Below are 20,136 nucleotides of genomic sequence, written 5' to 3'. Positions count from 1 at the left end.
AGTGGTAGAGCACTAGTCTTGAATAGAATACCTCAGGGATAGCCCCTAGGCTGAGTTCAAACTCTAGGAATGGCACACACACACATGCGTGCGTACACACACACACACACACACACACTATATCCTCTGCATGAGTCAACATTGTTCCACAATTTGGAGCATGCAGTTCTTTATTATGAACCATCTACCCCAGCCCTCTGGCTCCATTCAAAAGTGATGAGCGTATAATAAAGTACATATTATGGGACAGATTTTAGTATGGGTTTCTGTCAACATAAGTTGTTTGCTGTCACTTTATAATATATTACCTCATTTAATATCTTAGTATAATGGAGAATTACTTGTCTTTTTGCATTTTATAATTAACTATATTTATTCATTCATTCATTCATTGTGTGCTGGACCTAAGGCTTGAATTCAAGGACTGGTTGCTATCCCTCAGTTCTTTCATTCAAGGCTAATATCACTTGAGCCACAGCTCAGCTTCTGGCTTTTTAGGTGGTTAATTGGAGATAAGAGGCTCACAGACTTTGCTACCCAGCCTAGTTTTGAACAATGATCCTCAGATCTTCACCTCCTGAGTAACTAGGACTACAGTTGTGGGCCACCAGTAATTGACTTTTTCGTAGGAAACATGTATTTATGACATCTTAAGAAATTAGTTGTCTTAATAATTAACTATTACATATGAAAATGCATTTATGACACCTTAAGAAATTAGTTGTCTTAATATTATGCAGTTTATTTGTAAGCCTTTTTGCACTCAGAATTTCATATCAGTAATTGTTAAGAATAATTAAAAAAAACAAAGTAGATAATCTTAAAAATCTCTCTGGTACATATATTTTTGAGACATATGGCTTAAAAGTTATGACCTTCCTACCTTTGCCTCCCAAGTGCTAACTATTAGGATTATGCACAAATGTCATGCCTATAATTATTTAAGATTTTTATCCAGTATTTCTTTTTTTAAAAAGTATAATTTCTTTCTCTTGGCTATCCACACAGTAACTATAGAAAAGAATAAGTATGACATGAAGCCAATAGCAGGCATTTCAGTAGGGAATAGAAGACTGGGTTCTATATATGAATTCCCTTGGAGTTTCCTTAGACCTTTCTTTGCCTGTATAGTACTAGCTCCAAATCTAAATGAAAATCCCTGGTTCCGGGGAACTAAGAGATCTTTCTCTGAAACTGTGTGGTTGGTTAGCAATTATGGCTCTGACATTGCAGATGAGCATCAGAAGAGCAGGAACAAAGTTAAAATCATAGAGCACAACAGAATAAAATGTGAGAGCAGCCCATGTCTTTCAGATAATTTTGAATATTGTACTCATTTCTACCAAGCAAACTGTCACAGCCACTTGAGAAAAGTACTAAGTCTCTGTGGAAATGAAGACTAAATATGTTGCATTTTTCAAAAGTATTATAAATATGATTAATTCTTTAATAGCAGTGAGATTGTCCCCTCAAAAATTAAAATTAAAATAACTATTTCCACTAAATGAATCAATAAATTATTTTATTTTTCTATTGACTTCATATTAAAAATGTAGCTTGCAAACTTTTATTGTGCAGATGTACCCTGTGTGATTTTTTTTAAGATTTTAATTTGGTATATAAAAGGATGCTATGTAACTAGGACTGTATTGTTATGATTTCATTAGCATTATCAAATCTACACTAGCAACATATTTATGTATAACATAAAGCTAATAATAATAATAGATTAATATTTTCCTAAAATAAATCAGGTGAATGAAATTCTTATGAAAAGAAGATTCTAGGGAATTGTTTTATGATGTAAATTAACTTTATAGTGAGTGATTGGACTGAAAGACATTTTAAGAATTCAAAATGGAAATATATAATCACTTTAGGGTAGCAAAGACATCAGTATAATTGTTAGCATCAATTACTTGTAGAAGAGTCATGAGAGCTCTATTAACTTCTTTACTGATGCTGGTGCTCTACCATTTGAGTCACGTCTCCACTTGCGGCATTTTGTTGCTTAATTGAAAATAAGAGTTATTCAGATTTGTCTGGCCAAGCTTGCTCCAAACCTTAGTCCTCAAATCTCATCCTCTCAAGTAGTTACAATTATATGTGCTAGCTGTGGGTGCCAGATTTAACATGTGCATTTACATATACCATACATCTTGGTCAGTCCTTCCCTCCAGCATTCTCCTTCCTCCCAAGCTCCTTTCCCAAACCAGTGTCATTTTCTTTGCTCCATTATCAGGAATAGGCTACTTTTCTATTAAAGTTCATTTGGAGATTTCTTCAGGGGATTCAATATTATCTGATAAAAAATACAGAGTAAGATCAGGAGCTAAAATGCAATTTTATAAAGCTTTCTGTCTCTACATAATATTTCTGAGCAGTGAATTGAGGCTTTATTTTTTGTCACACTAATGGACTGGAAAATAGAAAACATTTTTTATACAATTGAATTGTCCTCATAATATACATACATTTATTGGAAATGGATATAATATATAAAAAATACTGGTGACTTTGACACCAATTTATATATTCTGCAATTTAATTTATCAAATTGCATATACAAAAACTTTAGTTATGCTATGATTTTCAATAATGCCTTTGAATATTCTGCTGACTATCAGAAGGTGATACATAAAATAAATTCAAATTATTTATGTCTATGGAAGCAGTAACACTACTTTGGGAAATCCTTAAAATCTAGTTTATGAAATAAATCTTTCAGAGGTAGATAATAAAATTTCCTTCATGCACCTAATTTGAACCTAAATTAGCCAAGCAAAACTGGTGCCTGGGTCAATCAATCTTTACTAATAATATAGAAAAAAATGACATAAAATATTTTTTCAAAAACTTGAGTCCAAATCTATAATCAGGTGCATATTCTCCATGCTACATATAGAGAGAGGTAAGGGTCTTAAGGGAGAAAGAAGATTAACATGCTAGTTAACTATAAATAAAATTAATTTTTTATTTCATTCCTGTGCTGTTTGTCCACAAATTTTATTTTATTTATTTAATTTTTTTTAATTTCACAAATTTTATACTAAGTAAAAAAATAGAATTGCACACTAGTGTAATTAGATATGTTTCTGGTGAAAAGTCTCTAAGGCTTCTTTTATATATAGCTAGAATATTGGCATGTCAATCTGAAACTCATTAGCTTTGTGATATAATTACAACATATTTTTAGCTATGAACTGTCTAAAACACAGTCAAATGTTGAACATCTTACCTTAATCATGACATTCTCCACATTTGAGAATCTTGAAATGATAGTTTTTTCTAACGTCACATGAAAAAAACTAAGGAATGTGTTTGTGAGACTAACTGTTCAATTAAAGACTAAGACTTGCTTCAATGTCAAATCATGAATTTACTAATCTATAGCAGGTATGTGTGTGTGTGTGTGTGTGTGTGTATGTGTGTGTGTGTGTGTGTGTATGTGTGCATGCTGGTCCTGAGGCTTGAACTCAGGGCCTGGGCACTGTCCTGGAGCTTTTTTGCTCAAGGCTAGCACTTTAGCACTTGAACCACAGATCCATTTCGTTTTTGGGTGATTAACTGGAGATGAGTCTCATATACTTTCTTCACCTGGGCTGGCTGTAAACTGAAATCTTCAAATCTGTCTTTTGAGTAGCCAGGATTACAGGTATAAGCCACCAGCTCCCCGTTATTTGCTGTATTTTCTATTCATTTTCACGCCTTCAATTAATGATATGTGATCATTCTTATTCCAGTGCTCTTCTCCAGTTGGAAATAGCTTTTTCAGTGGTCAAAAGAAAAGGATTGACGTACAAAGCAACAAAGAAAATTTAAACTATTTTGAAAACAATTCTGTTGCTGGAACCATGCACAAGTATATACAGCCAAGAAAGTACAATTATTAAACAATGTGGAATGGAGCCAGTTACTGTAAGGATATTTATGAGAACTTTCTATATAAGTAATGATTACATAGCTTTCCCAGAAAACTTAATCAGATCAGGAAAAGCACTTTTGTAAATTTTGACCCAATATTCTCACACATAAATATGTAGTTTGTTAAATTTTTAAATATAAGGCAAGGACTTTAAACAGAATCAGTTTTACCAGTTGAGATGAACTGGGTGATAAAATAAATTAAGTCATTTATGAGATACCAACGTTTCCAATCTAACAAAAATGATGACTTATGATATGTGGTGTAAGTGTGTGTGCATGCACGTGCATGTATTTAATATTGACAATTAAATGTATTAATGGCATAGAGATGTTATGATATATGTTTTAATGTCAGATAATTAAATAAGACTAAGATATTTGTAGATTTTTAATGCTTTCAAATAATATAGTCATAATACTAACAAGTTATTTGTCATAGTTTGATTATTTCAAATATACTTTTGGTAATGTTGAAATGTATACACTATCTTCACCATACTGTGCAATATACTCCCCAAAATGAAGGAAACCAAGTAAGAACTTGTTAGCCCGTTTTAAATGAGCTCTGCACTATTTTATCTCCTTATTGTCCTCACAAAACACTATTCCACTCTGCTGCTTTGAGTTTCACTCTTTTAGATTTTATACATGAGTAAAAACTAGCAGCATTTTATCTTTCTGGATCTAGCTTATTTCATCTAGCCTAATTTCCTCTAGATTCAACCATATTGTCCTTACATTGTTTCTTCTCTATTAGGGTTAAATGTTATTTCATGAGGCAGACATCAAATTATTTTTATACATTTATCCTCTGATGGACATTTAGTTTGAAGATGAATCTATTCTTCTGAACCCAATTAATATAATGATTTCCAGATCCATTCATTTCCCTGTAAATGAAATAATTTCATTCTTTTATGGCCCAATAATAGTCTAGAAAATAATATTCAAAAAATAAAAACTGTATTTTCTTGATCGATTCATCAGATGTAGGGCATCTGGCTGTTCCCACAGCTTTGCTATAGTGACTAGTTCAGCAATAAACATGGGTTTGCAGGGGCCTCTGTTATATATCCTGACTTCTATTCCTTCAGAGAAATTCCCGAGAGTGATATTGTAAGATTCTAGAGTAGTTCTAGTTTTTGTAATTGAAGAATCTCCTTCCTGATTTACATAGATCTAGTTTACTTTCCCATCAATAGTGTATCAGGGTCTTTTTCCCCCACATCTTCACCAACATTGGTTGTTTTTATATTCTTGATGATGGCCAGTCTGACTGGAGTGAGAATTTCTAGTTTCATACCATGAGAAAGATCATTATGATCAAAGAAGGCAATATTACTTCAACCTTTGTACATTTATTCAACTTCTTTGTGGCTAAGCTACCTACTATGTGTCCTGGATAATGTGTGTTTTGTTTGATTTTGTGAACCGTATGCATATCGCTGTTAGTAATACTTATTCTAATACATTTTCAAGGACAATGTTTCTGTATTTCTTTATTTTCTGAATTCTAAGCACAGTATTGAAATGTTCTATTATCTTTGTATCACAATCTCTCCTTTCAGATCCTTTAATATAGGCTCTATATAATATGTACTCCAATTGATGTTGAACAGAGATAATAGACATTGTTATTGTTACATACTCTTGATTGAGTCCCCCCTTTATTATCTTGTAATATATATTCTTTTGTTTAGAAATTTTTCAATGTAAAGTCTATTTTGTCTACATATAGCTGTATTTAGTTTTTATTTGCATGGCATAGAAATCTAATTCTAATTTTCAAGCTCTGAGTGTTTTCTTTTTTGAGACAGATTCTTTCCACACTGGCCACAAATTCATGGTCCTCCCAGCACTGTTTCCTGAATGCTAGGATGACAAGGCTGCATGCGCCACCGCAGCAAGATCACTTTCAATCTAGTCAGTAGACTTCTCCACAGAGCTTCTGAAGAGCACGAGAGTCACATGTTGTAACTCTGAAGAAAATGTGTCAATCAAAAGTCTTTCATCCAGTAATGTTGTCTCTCAGAAATGTGGAAGGAGAAAACCTCCCTAAACAAAAGTCAGGAGAGATCATCACCACCAAGCCTGTGCTATACGAGTTGCTAAAAGGAGTTTTTCAATGGAAACAAACTCTGCAAATTGATAGCAGAAAACTTACAAAAGCACGAATCTCAATACTACATGTTATGCCACAAAATAATATTCATAATTCTCTAAGACTGTAGCAAAACTTGTAATCCTTATTTTCTTTCTTTTTCTTTGGCAACCTTGTCCCCATGGTCCCACAGATTGTCCCCTAAAAGCCAGTGCTCTCTCCCTCCCCTCCCCTTTTACTCTTTTAAAATAACTTTTACTGAGATTAAGAGATTACATAAATTTCACAATCTTTATTTTCTTGTACCATGAGTTGAACTTAGGACCATGTATTCAGTGAAAATATTTGGCTTCTTCACTAAGCTGGTGTTCTATAACTTGAGTCATACCTCTAACCCGGCATTTTGCTAGTTATTTTGGGGATGGAATCATATCTGTGAGGATCTTCAATATTCTTACCACATAAGAAAATATGCAAGATGATGGCTATGTGACAATCATTTTATAATATATTCATATGCCAAAGCATCATATTGTATACAGCAAATTGGTATCATGGTTTTCATATGTAACTTACAAAAGTTGCAAAACAAATTTTAAAATAGTTTGCTTAATATAATAAAGTATATTTGAGGCAATACATTGTTACTATTTGCAACCTTGGCAATTACTTCTAATTGGTAATGTAATGCTGGCAAACACCAAATATTTACTTGCCTTTATATATTCAGCCATAATTATATGTTAACTTAATTAGAACCCACAAGGAGAGACAGGTTGCTAAACCCAAATCTTTCATGCACAGAAACATACCACTGCCTACTTTGTAAACTAGAAAGGAACAATTTAGTCATTCTGTTGCTTAATTTATTTAATATGTTTGTATTGCATTAATTTATTTGGCTGTGCAACTACCTGCAAGTGCTTTAACTGGCTCCACTGAAAGATCCAGTATCATGTCTAAGCCTTTAAGAAGCTGTGTTAATTTGAAAATAAAGTTTTAGCCCAAAATCAAGAAACTTCTTTTAAAAATTAAGAAACAACTAATGCAACAGTGATATTCACAAGATAATATTTTCAAAATGATATAAAAAAAAACTTGGAGGGATGGGAGAGGGAAAGTAGGAGAAAATGAGGGAGAGGATAACAAGTTCAACATGAAATATACTTGTTACCTTACTTATGTAACTGTAAGTCCTGTGCACATCACCTTGGCAATACAATTAAGAAACTTATTTTCTTTCTGGGATCTTATTAAAATTTCAATTGCAATGATCACTGATACCAAAAGTTTCTCCTAATTAGTCCCTAAGGAAATTAACTTTGCTCTGCTTCTTCCTTTGATAATTACACTTTCTTCTCTATTTTGTAACAGACCTGTTTCTGTTTAGAAAATTGTTTAAGTTTGTCTGTGTTTTCCCAATAGTCAGTCTGCTATTTATTTTTGATGTCAATTTTGTCTAACCACACTCAAAAATAAATTAATGAGATATTGACAAGTGTAAAATGTATGTAAATTTAGATTATCCCCCCCAATTTAAATGTGTATAAGAAGCTGAATTAATGTATTTTGTATTTATTAATGAGGCCTCCAAAATAATAACCATTGAGAATCACTGGAAAATATATGGATTTATGCTCTTAGAAATTTCCTATTTAACACAGACTTTTTTTGCAATTCATCTGCCATTTTGGTACTTAGTGAAAACATGGTTGGGCATGTCTTTTTAAATGAACAATTCCAAACGTTATTACAGAATTTATATTTGTTAAAAAAAAAGAAATTTCCTATTTAGAAGTATCTAAGCATTTTTAAATTTAAATTTCATTGGAATTAATTTTGATCACTTGGGGGCTTATAAGGACATAATTTCATATTTTTATTGTAAAAATACTGTACAGAGGGGTTACATGAGTAAAGTTATGAGTATATTTCCTCTTCAGCATTGTTACTTCCTCCTTTGTTTTCCCCCTACGATCCCTTCCCTCCCTACCTCCCCAACTCCTCCCTCTCCCACCCCAAGTTGTAAAGTTCATTTTCAACATAGTGTTTGTACATCTCATTGTTACAATGAGTCAACCTGTAAAAGACATAATTTTTAAATCTTGCTTAGTATTCTTTTATATTATGTAAAATATGCTAGTTTACAATTTATGCAGTGCTATCTAAATACCATCTTACCAAACTCAATTTTTTAACTGGTATTGAGAACTCAGGGCTTTGAACTTGCTATGTTTGCTTTCCTGGTTGGCACTCTACCTCTGGGGACTCCAATCTTGCTTTTTGCAGGTTATTTTGGAGGTGGAGACTTTCCTGATCCAGCTGACTTTAAGAGTCAATGTTTTAGATCTCAAGTTTCTGACTGGCTAGGATTCCAAGTGTAAGCCTAGTACATTGTTATTTTTAAAAAGTGAACACAACATTTACATGGCATGTATACCAACTCTAGATTTACTTAACCCCCACCACAGCCTCATTGATCATTCTTGATGACTGAAATCATGAAAGTGATATTAATTAGAACTATAAAATATGTTTACAATGAATTAAAAATAAGCTAGTCAGTAACGTCAATAATAAGATGAAGCCTACTGTGCTTACAAAGTCATGATTTCATTCATGTCTGATTCTATTTATAGGGCTATCTCTTTGGAAACATTTTCTCAGGATTATTTATGGCTGGAGTTATGTTTATGAGAATAATAAATGATGCCTTACTACTTACATAATCATATTAGTGAGATAGTGATGTTTGGACCACCTCTATCATAATGTAGCTGTCAAAAAAGCCACTCACAGGTAATCATTGAAGAGTGAAACATAATTTAAAATGCACAAAACTATTCACACATTTTTATTTAATGTTACACAGGAGACACGGGTTATAATTCAGTCACCTCATTCTTATTCCAAATTAATATTTTCTTCTCTTCTACTTTTATTGACATTATACAAAGTATAACAAAAGCTGGGCACAGTGGCTCATACTTGTAATTCTAGCTATTCAGAAGGCTATGTCTGAAGATTGTAGTTCAAAGTTAGCCCTGGCAGAAAAGTGTGTGAGACTCTTAGTTCTACTTAACCTCTAAAAAGTGCAAAGTGGAGCTGTGGCTTAAGTGGTAAAATGCTAGCCTTGAACAAAAAAGCTCAGAGTCAGTACCCAGTTTCTGAGTTCAAATCCCAAGACTGGCACATACACACACACACACACACACACACACACACACACCATACTCTGTTACAGAAAAAAAAAAAAAGGGAGATTCTTGGCATCTGTGTCTTCACAAGAAAAACCAAATGGCTCCCTCCAGGGAAGAGTTGTTACTCATTTGCAAGACACATTCACCTAGGATATCCAGTTTCTCTGGCCTTAAAATATGAAGTTAAATATTGTTACATAAAATATATTAAAGAAAATATCCACTTCTATAGGAACATCAACTCTAACAGTGATTACGAAAGAGAAAATGTTGTATATTGAGTGGATTGGCAACATATTACTTTTAAGCGCAATTGCACATTTCAGGGAGGAATTGTTCTCACTCACTGGCAAATATGAGAGTACCTACAACATCTATTGTTCCAATATTGTGTTATTATGGCATAGGACTATATGTGTTTACCTTTAAAATCACACACACACACACACACACACAAATACACACAAACACACACATTTCCTGACTTTTCAAGAGGAAACTTATGTAAAGAGAATAATTGAACCTGTAATTAAATCTGCAGTCTCCAAATTCAGCAATATTAAAATAATTAGTATACAGCCTTTTGAAATATTAAATTTGTTAATATATTGTAGTCAAATTGTCTAACCATCTATAAAGTAACTGTTTAAATATATACAAGTAAATTAATAAAATTATTGCTATTAGTTATTTAAATGAACTGTCTTCCTGATGAATGGGAATTTTTTAAATTTTATTTTATTTTCAAGGTGATGTACAGAGATGTTACTGTTACATATATAAAGAAATAAGTACATTTTTTAATCAAACTTGTTATTCTCCTCCATTATTTTTCTCCCGGTTTCTCTCCCCCACTGCTACCCCCCAATTGTATAGCTCATTTCCAACATATTAGCTTATGAATATTACTGTTGTATTGGTTCGCCCTTTGACCTTTGTCTCATTGGGTAATTTAAATTTAAATTAAAGCAATTGAGAAGAATATATTTTAGTTTTATATTTAAGGGAAGCACATACTGTTCCTAAAATTATACAAAACAAGCAGGCAAATAAAAATTTGAAAATTCAAAACAGAAGTCTATACTCCTTTGAAAATTCTCATGAGTAACTTTAACTGTACTTGCATCTTATAAAATTGGATAAGGTTCATTTCAAAGCTTTCCTTGCTCTTCCTTTATTTTGAGGAAGAGCTGAGACTCACCTTCATCTTGACATTCCTAGTAAGATGCATTGATCAGAGGTTAGGAATTCACAACTCAAAATTTGAGGTCTTCCATTCCTCAGTACCACATAAACGGAAAAAGCCAAACGTGGTGCTGAGGCTAGAGTGCTAGCCTTGAGCGAAAGAAGCTCAGGGACAGTGCCCAGGCCCTGAATTCAAGCCCCTGGACTGCCTAAACAAACAAGCAAACAAACAAACAAATAAATAAATAAATAAATAAATTGAGGCCTTCTTGATAAAAAGAAAACAAAACATGAAACAGGGACTGCAAATAATGACGTGGTGACTATAGATGTAGATGGTTAGACTGACAGTATTTGATTGAGCTGAGAGTGATAAGTTTACACATCATAAATTACTGTCCATAATAAATGCACGCTGATCCTCTTCCTCTGCAATTCCTACTGATAAAGCGTAGCTTACGGAATTGAAGTGTGAACTGTTAGAAATGCAAACTAGTCAACATCTAGCGCTTGCAGCATGTGATTCGATCGCTTCTCTCTAGGATTCTTGCGATGGCTCCCTTCACTTCCTTATTCCTCAGGCTGTAAATGAAAGGATTCAGCATAGGGTTGATAACTGCATAGAACACACAGATCAGTTTGTCCCTTTCTGCTGAGTAGAGTGACTTGGGCCTCAGGTACCGAATCAAGCCAGTTCCGTAATAGATTGTCACCACCGAGAGGTGGGACGCACACGTTGAAAAGGCTTTTTTCCTACCCTCCCCTGAGTCTGTTCTCATCACGGCCACCAAGAGTCGAACATAGGAGAGAATAATGAAGGTGAACGGCACCAGCACTGTGCCAGCCCCTCCTATGGCCATCATGGCTTCCAGCAGGGACGTGTCTCCACAGAACATATGCAGAAGTATGGGTAACTCACAGAAAATATAGTCAACAGTGTAAGGTCCACACAACGGGAGGATGGCGAAGTAGAGAGGAACCACGGAAGAAAAAAACCCTATGATCCAGGCCCCGGAAGCCAGTGACACACACACAAACCAGTTCATGAGAATCAGGTATCTGAGTGGATAGCAGATGGCCACATAGCGATCCACGGCCATCACTGCCAGGAGAAAGCATTCAGCTGATTCCAGGAATAAGGTGAGATAGGTCTGAACAAGGCAGAATGTGTAAGATACCACTTTCCTGCTTGCAAGAAAATTGAAGAGCATCTTCGGTACTACCACCGTGCTAAAAGAGACATTGAGGAAAGCCAGATGGCAGAGGAAGAAATACATGGGGGTCTGAAGAGAGGAATTTAGAAGCACCAGTGCGAAGACAGCTGTATTTCCTAAGCAATTGGCCAAGTAGAAGAAGAGGGGAATCTCAGACTGGGGATAGTTGGAAAATCCCACCAGGATTAGCTCAGTGATGGTGCTGGAATTCTTATGCTTCATTTGAGCCACTGAAATATGCCTATTGGCAAGAATATTTTTTGTGAAATATTCTTAGATGTGGCAACTCTGCATCACATTCTTCAAAACATGACCTGTTCTAGGAAATTACACAGATGTGTGGTTTCAAGTTGAGATTTTTACTCACTTTTTTATATTGTATCATAAACACTAGAGAAATCCTCTTTGTCCAACAAATTACTTTATCTCTTAAAAGTAAAATAAAAGTCAATAAACTAAGATGACTTGTCCAACAGCCTAAGCTGAAATTATGAAGTTTCTAAACATTTACATTTTCTTCCAAATATGTTAAAATTAGAAGTGATTTTGTCTATTTCTTTTACTAACAAAAAGAGGTCTTTTGTCTTTTACATCGCTGACCCCTAAGGAAAATAGTCATCTCAAATAAGTGGAATAGCACTGCTATTTTAATATTTCAACCATGTTGGCCACCTTAGCATTAAGCAAATTAATAATCTAATCATCTAAACCACTGTACTTTGATTTCTAGTCATAATCATTGAGAATATAATGTAATTATTTAAAAATCAAGATTTTACCACTTTAACTATAGTGTGAAATTGCCCTTATGGAATTATACTTCACAAATATACATGCATTTACAACAATATGTTTTGTAACTTCTTGCCATGAAATTTTTTTCTTCCTTTGTGTACAACCAAAGCTATGTACTGAATAGACCATAGGACACACAGCAACTATGTCATGAAAGGAAAAGAGACAGAAGCATAGAAAGCCAGACAGCAAGAAATTAGAGAGAGACAGAGACAGACAAAGACAGACAGACACAGACAGACAGACAGACAGACAGACACAGATGTAATAGAGAAAAGAGTGAGAGAGAACTCAAGAAGAGCCACAAGACTTGGATTCTGTGTTGAGGGAGTGAGTGGCTATATGAAAAACAGTTGACTTTTTCAGCCTTTTGAGGTTAGCAGACGTGTTCACCAATAGTCAGTACTGTCTATGTATGAACAAACACATTTTCCTGAAAAGGATCAAAAATTCTAATCTTTACCTGTAAAGATGTCAGGAGAACCACAGCTATTCATCAACCATCACATTTAATGCTATTTAGTAATTATCATTTCTTCAACAGTGAGCTTCTCAGCTAGGTGGAAGATAGATTGTGAAGAACTGTGGCTACTAAAATGAAAGTCTTGTTTTCCTGATCTTGTATTGTTAGTTGTAGCAAGAAACTTATCCATATTCTCTTTATATATTTCCTTACCCATCCTAATTTTATATTTACTGTCATTGGATTAAAATCAGAGTAAATAAAATTTTTCTGTGCATTATAAAACCAGAGTAGAAATTTTATGGCCTGTATAAAATCAATTAACAGAGACAAAGTTTTACTTGAATTCTCAAGGGAAATAACTTCATTGGAAAACACTCAAAAAACAAGTTAATTATTTTTCCACTTACTGCTAATGGTAAACAGTTCGTTAATGTAATTTATAATTTCCTACTTACAATGATGTCTACCTCCATTAATTTTGGGAGAGAAGCATCTCAACTTTGAAGTTCAACTTTTTAAAAAAAGTATTGTGTTAATGACATCATACTTTTGGATTTTTAATTTCGGTTTCTTTTTCCTTACAATTATGTAATCATATTAATTGTGCATTTGATGATCTGCACAGTGACAATTCCACGCTCACATCTGGTATCCTTGCTTCCATTGTATCCACCCCTTTTTCATTGCCCTCCTATCCACTCTCCATGTTCCAATTCCCATCCATAATAGTCTATCTCCTATGGTCCATTCAATTTCCTTTATTTTAAATTTCTACATATGAGAGAAGACATGTAATGCCTTTCTTTATTTTTTGTATGATTTATTTTCCTAAAAGTGATAAATTCCACTTTAATCCATTGCTCTACAACATGCGTCCATCGTCTACTGCATTAAAGCACCACATTGTGTTTAGCCTTCTGTTTACTGAGGAACACGTAGACTGTATCTTGGCTATTGTAAATAGGGTTACCATAAATAGGAATGTGTAAATATCACTCATATATGTTATCTTTAATCCTTACAGTGAGTACCTAGCAGTGGTATAGTACATGGCAGATATATTTCTATGTATGCATGAATGTATGTATGTGTGTATTTTGAGGAGCCTCTATTCTGATCTGCAAAATGTCTGTATGCCTTTACATTCCCACCAATCATGTGTATGTAAGAGTTCTTTGCACCTCTATATAAAGTTTAGGGTTTTTTATTTTGCATTCATTTGATGGAGATTTCATTGAATTTGTAGATTTCTAGTTGTATGACCATACTAACAATAAAACATGAGCACAAAAGGTTCTACCATCTCCTAATATCTTATCTTCCTCAGTATTATTTTTCAGTATTTATAATGTTTTTCATATATATTTTCATTGTAAAGATGTTGTACAGAGAGGTTACAGTTACATGAGTAAGGTAATGAGTACATTTCCTAATGAGCATTGTTACCCCCTCCTTTGTTTTCCCCCTTCCATTCCTTTCCTCCCTACATCCCCTCCCTCCTCACCTCCCTCCCCACCTCCCCCCTACTATGCCCCAGCCAAAGTTGTAAAGTTTGTTTTCAACTTAGTGTCTTGTACATCTCATTGTTACAATGGGTCAGTCTGTATCCTTATTTCAGCATTCTGTTATTTCCCTTCCCCAAATTATAAAAGTGTATATACAAGATGTAAGGCACTGGAATCAAATACAGAGAAAGGAGGGGTTATACCATGGGGGAAGAAGATACAAAAGAAACAAAAAATCACATAGTATATTATAAGTACATCACAAACAACATCAACAGGGCTGGGAAGTTGGCTCAGTGGTAGAGTGCTTGCCTTGGGTTCGATTCCTTAGCACCACATAAGCAGAAAAAAGCCAGAAGTGGTTCTATGGCTTAAGTGGTAGAGAGCTAGCCTTGAGCTGAAGAGCTGAGGGAAAGTGCCTAGGTGCAGTTTTCAGCTCCCAAGACCAACAAAAAACAAACAAACAAAAAAAAAACAGAATAAACAAAGAAAACACCTCTCGTTTCCCTATATTGTAGTTTTTCACTTCCTGATTAAATTTTGTTGTTTGTTCCCTCCAGGCTACAAAAATGAAATTTGTTCCTTGCCAATGACTTCATTATTGATGTTCAGAAAGACAATCTTCAAATGTACATTGCACACTTACTACTTAGTTGAATTTGATATCAGATCTTAATTAATTCTGCCTTCTTTTGTGTTTTCTAAGTACAGGACAATATTATCTACAGATAAGATTAATTGGACTTATCTCTCCCTATTCATATCACTTTCATTGTTTTCAGTTGCCTTATTACTTTGACTAAAATTCCAAGCTCTATATTGATGAATAATTCTGAGAGCTTCATTCCTGATTTAGAAATAATTTTTTTTTTTTGCCATTTGATATGATGTTAGCTTAGAGTTAGTTACTATGCTAAGGTACAATCTTTCTGTTCCTAAGTCTGTAGAGATTCTGTCATGAAATGATGCTTAATTATGCACAAAAATTGACTAATAGCTCAGAGAATTCATATGATTTTATCTTTGATTTATTTGTATGTTGTATTCTGTTTTTGATTTATTATGTTGAACAGTTCTTGCATTACTAGAATGAAACCAACTATTACAGTGCATGATTTGTTGTTGTTGTTGTTGTTAGTAATGGGGCTTGAACTCTGGGCCTGAGCACTGTCCTTCAGCATTTCAGCTCAAGGCTAGTGTTCTACCACTTGAGCCACAGTGCCACTGCCGGTTTTCTGGTGGTTATTTGGAAATAAGAGGCTCATGGACTTTCCTGCCTGGGCTGGCTTTGAACCATGATCCTCAGATCTCAACCTCCTGAGTAGCGAGGATTATAAGCATGAGCCACCTGCACCTGGCATGCATGATCTTTTAAAGTACTTTTAAGCTCCATTTACAGGTATGGTATTGATTTTTGCATAGATATTGTTGCAAAGATGTTTGCACCTTTATTCATCAAGGATATCACGTATGTGTGTGTTTGTATGTGTGTGTGTGTGTTTTGGTTTTGGTAGCAAAATAGTACTAATTTATTGAAAGAATTTTTAAAGATCTTTTTATTTTATGTAATAGTTTGAGGAGTATTAGTATTAGTTCTTTAAAGTCAAATAAAATTCAATAGTGAATCTTTCTCACACTGGTTTTTATTTACATTTGGTTTTTGCAAAATTAACTGATTGGAAAATAGGATTGCTTTAAAGTTTTCTTGTAAAATATCTAAACTCAATGCTCCTTATGATTTTGATATGGAAATGAATTTCCCTAATATAATATCTAATTAAACTTTCTTCAACTATTTATAAATCTAAATGATTTAAAGCAGAAACTACAGTTATCTCTAGATGATAAATGATGCATAGATAGATATAAATAGATATATAGATAAGTATAAATAAGATAATATAAATAAAATAAATAAAATCCCTTTTTAAATCAAACCCATTACTGATGGTTCACAGCTGTAGTCCTAGCCAATTACAATCTAAGTACTCTTATCTCAGATTATCAGCAAAAAAACAGAAGTAGAGATGTGGCTCAGTTGCTAGATCACTAGTGTGAATGTGAGTTCAAGCTTCAGTATCAGTACACACAAAAATAAATTAAATCACAGTGGAATGTATCAACATATTTAAAAAATCTATGTTAAATTCATGTGAAATTTTAAGGGATCCTTGGTAATTGCTATGATAGTATCGATCTAGAATTTCCCCCCAACGCTCATGTGTTGAAGTCTTAGTCCTTTAGTAGTGCATCAGCGTTCCTGAATTGCAGTCTTTGGAGAGTGTTGGGTCATTAATTACATCTCTAATGTCACCAATGGATTTATCTATTTATGAATCCATAGCTTCATTGGTTTTTGGAAGGGTGGTCTTATTATTTCTCTCTGCTTCCTCAGTGCCATGAGGGGAGATGAAAAGCTTTTCTGTACCACATGTTTCTACCAAAATGTTCTACCTGATCACACATACAAAAATAAGCACTCAGAGCAATTATGGACTGAAACCTTTAAAACCATGAGCCCAAATCTTACCTCCTTTTAAGTTAACATTTGTCAGGTATTTTGTTGTTGTGACTTATAGCTTACACAATATCTGAAATACCGTGGTAAAGAAAAGAAACTTGCAGGACTCCTAATTCCTGATTGTAAGATGTTCTTCAACCTTTCAGGAATTGAGTTACTGTCACATGTACAAACACATAGATCCTTAAACAAATTGAACAGAAATAAACTCATAAATGTGTACACATGATTTTTCAATAATTGTGGCCCAACCATTCACTTGTAAGTGTACAATTATTTTCAAAATATGGACAGAGAAAATTAAAGAAGCAAGGTATATTTCTTAGATTACACATTAAAATAACATGAAAGTGAATCAAAGACCTATGCTTAAAAGCCAAAACTGTTAGAAATACTTTATGACTGAGATGACAAAATTACTGGCAACAAGGGTAAAAATAAATAGATTTAGTTTCCCTTAAGTGAAAAAACTAACTTGTATAGTGAAAGGACACCATTAGAAAATTGAATTCAGGCCAGGTATTGTTGGCTCATGCCTATAATCCTAGCTACTCAGGAGGCTGAGATCTGAGGACCATGGTTCCAAGCCAAACCAGGTAGGAATGTCCATGAGACTCTAATCTTTAAGTAACCACCAAAAAGCTGGTAGTGAAGCTGTGGTTTTAGAGGTAGAGCATTAGCCTTGAGCAAAATAGTTCAAAGACAGTGCCTAAGACCTGAGTTCAAGCCCCAGGACCAGTGAAAGAATAAAAGGAAAAAGAAAAAGGAAAGAAAAGATGAAAGGAAGGAAAGAAAGAAGGGAGAAAGAATGGAAGAAAAAAAGGAGAATGTACATTTTTGAATATTTTTTCAAATCATATATCTAATAAAAATTCATGTTAAAAATATACAAGGAACTCAAGACAGGCACCAGTTGCTCACACTTAAAATCCTAGGTACTCCACATGAGAATTATGGCCAGGTTAGGCAAAAAAAAAAAAGTTAGTAAGATACTTTCTCAAAAATAACCAGGAGGGGGCTGGGAAGGTAGCCCAGTGGTAGAGCACTTGCCTTGCATGCCTGAGGCCCTGGGTTTGATTACTCAGCACCACATAAGCAAAAAGAAAAAATCTGGAAGTGGTGCTGTGGCTCAAGAGGTAGAGTGCTAGCCTTGAGCTGAAGAACTGAGGGACAGCACCCAGGCTCAGAATTCAGGCCCCACAACGGGACCCAAAATAAATAATAAATAAATAACCAGGAGGCTGAGATATGAGGATTGCGATTCAAAACCAGCCTGGGCAGGAAAATCTGTAGACTCTTATCTCCAATTAGATACAAGAAAAACTGAGGGACATTGCCCAGGCCCAGAGTTCAGGTCCTATGACAGACAAAACACAGCCCCCCCGCCCCTCACAAAACTAACAGAAAGCAGGGTGGGAAATGTGGCTCAAGTGGTAGAACATTTATGTTTACATATATATTAATATATGATAGGTATTTATGCATAACATGTAATTGTATTTGTTAATAGGTGAAGTATGCTACTTCAGCACAGGAATCCAGAATACATTCACCAATTGAGGAAAATGAAGGCATTATTCTCAGGGGAAAGAAGCTGTGTGAAGAACAATAAAGGTACTTTTTCTTCTTATGCCAAGAAGACGCAAAATCATTATGGGGCAGAGTGAGCAGGGGAATGTCATAGGTCATGTTTGAAAACCCTTGTGTAGACTTCTGCATGGAGAACAGGGTGGAAGTCATTCAAGGGATCATTTCTCTAGCCTCAGCTTCATGGCTTTTCCTGTCTGTCTGGAGTAGTCATTGTGGTTGTTTAGTTTACATGTTGCCTGTCAAGTGCAGCCATTGTAAAGTTCTGTAATAAGTAATTTGTAAGGAGATGATTTGAGGCTGAATATGTACAGTTTGTTTCATAATAATTCTATGGGGAAAACTAGTCCTCCAGGTGTTGCATGTGAGAAGAAAATGCCATGCTGACTGGTCAGAGACCCTAATCTTTAGCAGAGGCAAGAGCATTAATAAAACTTTACATCCTACCAAGGGGATGATAGACACTGAAACTGTGTCAAGACTGAACATTTCTGGCTGAGGATCAGGGACACAGTAACTGTAAGAACTTTCCAGTTGTGATATCACTAACCACCACTCCTTCCCTGCTTGCTCACCCCACCCCCACCACTTGCTACCCACTGATAAAAGAAAACCATGATCATGGGGACTTCTGTGGGGTAGCTGTTTGAGAGTCATATGCCACCAGTTGGTAAGCAACTTCCAATGAAAGATGTGCTAATGCATCTATGGTCCCTAAATGTGGACATTCATATGATTATGCCTCATGGTGCCTAGACAACCTAAATGGATCATTACTGCACCTACGCATGTGGGATGGAAAATAAAACACCTGTTGACAGTGGTTATGCTGTCTTCCTGAAGGGCAAGTCACCTGATTCCTCCTGTGGATATATATCCCATATGACTGGATACATCCTTGGCTGCCCTGTTCTGTCAGGCCATAGTAAGCTGCTGTTGTCTGCTAAGCCTAGTAATCTGCTGATTCAATCAGCCCCATTTCCAAGCAAGCTGGCTAGTAGTCAAACCTAGTTACTTTACTTAGTAACCAAAGAAGGTACTGGGGACAATAATTCAAGTCAATTCCTTCGCCAATTTTACCACCAAAACTCTAAACCACAATATTTCTGTTAAACCAAGTTACCTCAAAAATGCATTTATACCCATTTACAAGATAGGGCATTTGTCAATATCTCACATTCTCATATGTTGGGGTGTAGCAAGTAATACTAAAGACTCACCCCTCTCTCAACACACAGAAGGACTCCATGATATGCAACTCAATTTTCCAGCACTGACTACCTTCATCTCTACAGACCCAAATAAAATATTGTTTGGGGACCTCTAGAATCAGCACACATTCCCACCAGAGGGTGTACTTGTGATTTACTTTCACTTAGCTCTGCCTACCACATGGCAACATAGAAGCAACACTCTGGTGAAATTCACCTACTAGCTTCTTCTCTTAGCAATACCCTAATAAATTTCTTACTTCTACTTGCTTGTCTTGGTAAATACTTTTGCAAACTAGCAGCCCTTAAGCTTCCTGACATGTAGCAGTCCCTCCAAGGTTCCAGGAATATTTTTTTAATGAGGTGGGAAAATTGTAAGAGCCAGAAGACAGAGTAGGATGTGGAAAAATTGATATTCCAGGTT

The 20,136-nt window shown here is 34.8% G+C and overlaps 1 protein-coding gene across 1 annotated transcript in view; it reads right to left on the bottom strand.

Annotated features, from left to right (window-relative positions):
- Trim58 (tripartite motif containing 58) overlaps positions 1–20,136 on the bottom strand; it is a 66,758-nt gene that overhangs the window by 27,536 nt on the left and 19,086 nt on the right. Inside the window, exon 6 of the mRNA XM_013015438.1 lies at positions 10,928–11,868. Within this exon, the coding sequence (XP_012870892.1) occupies positions 10,928–11,868 (941 nt within the window). The remainder of the gene's footprint in view (positions 1–10,927; positions 11,869–20,136) is intronic.

The sequence above is a fragment of the Dipodomys ordii genome, unplaced genomic scaffold, assembly GCF_000151885.1.
Source record: "Dipodomys ordii isolate 6190 unplaced genomic scaffold, Dord_2.0 Scaffold27, whole genome shotgun sequence".
NCBI classification, from domain to species: domain Eukaryota; kingdom Metazoa; phylum Chordata; class Mammalia; order Rodentia; family Heteromyidae; genus Dipodomys; species Dipodomys ordii.
Note: the sequence above shows the minus strand (reverse complement) of the source record. Positions and strands in the feature narration are given on the sequence as shown.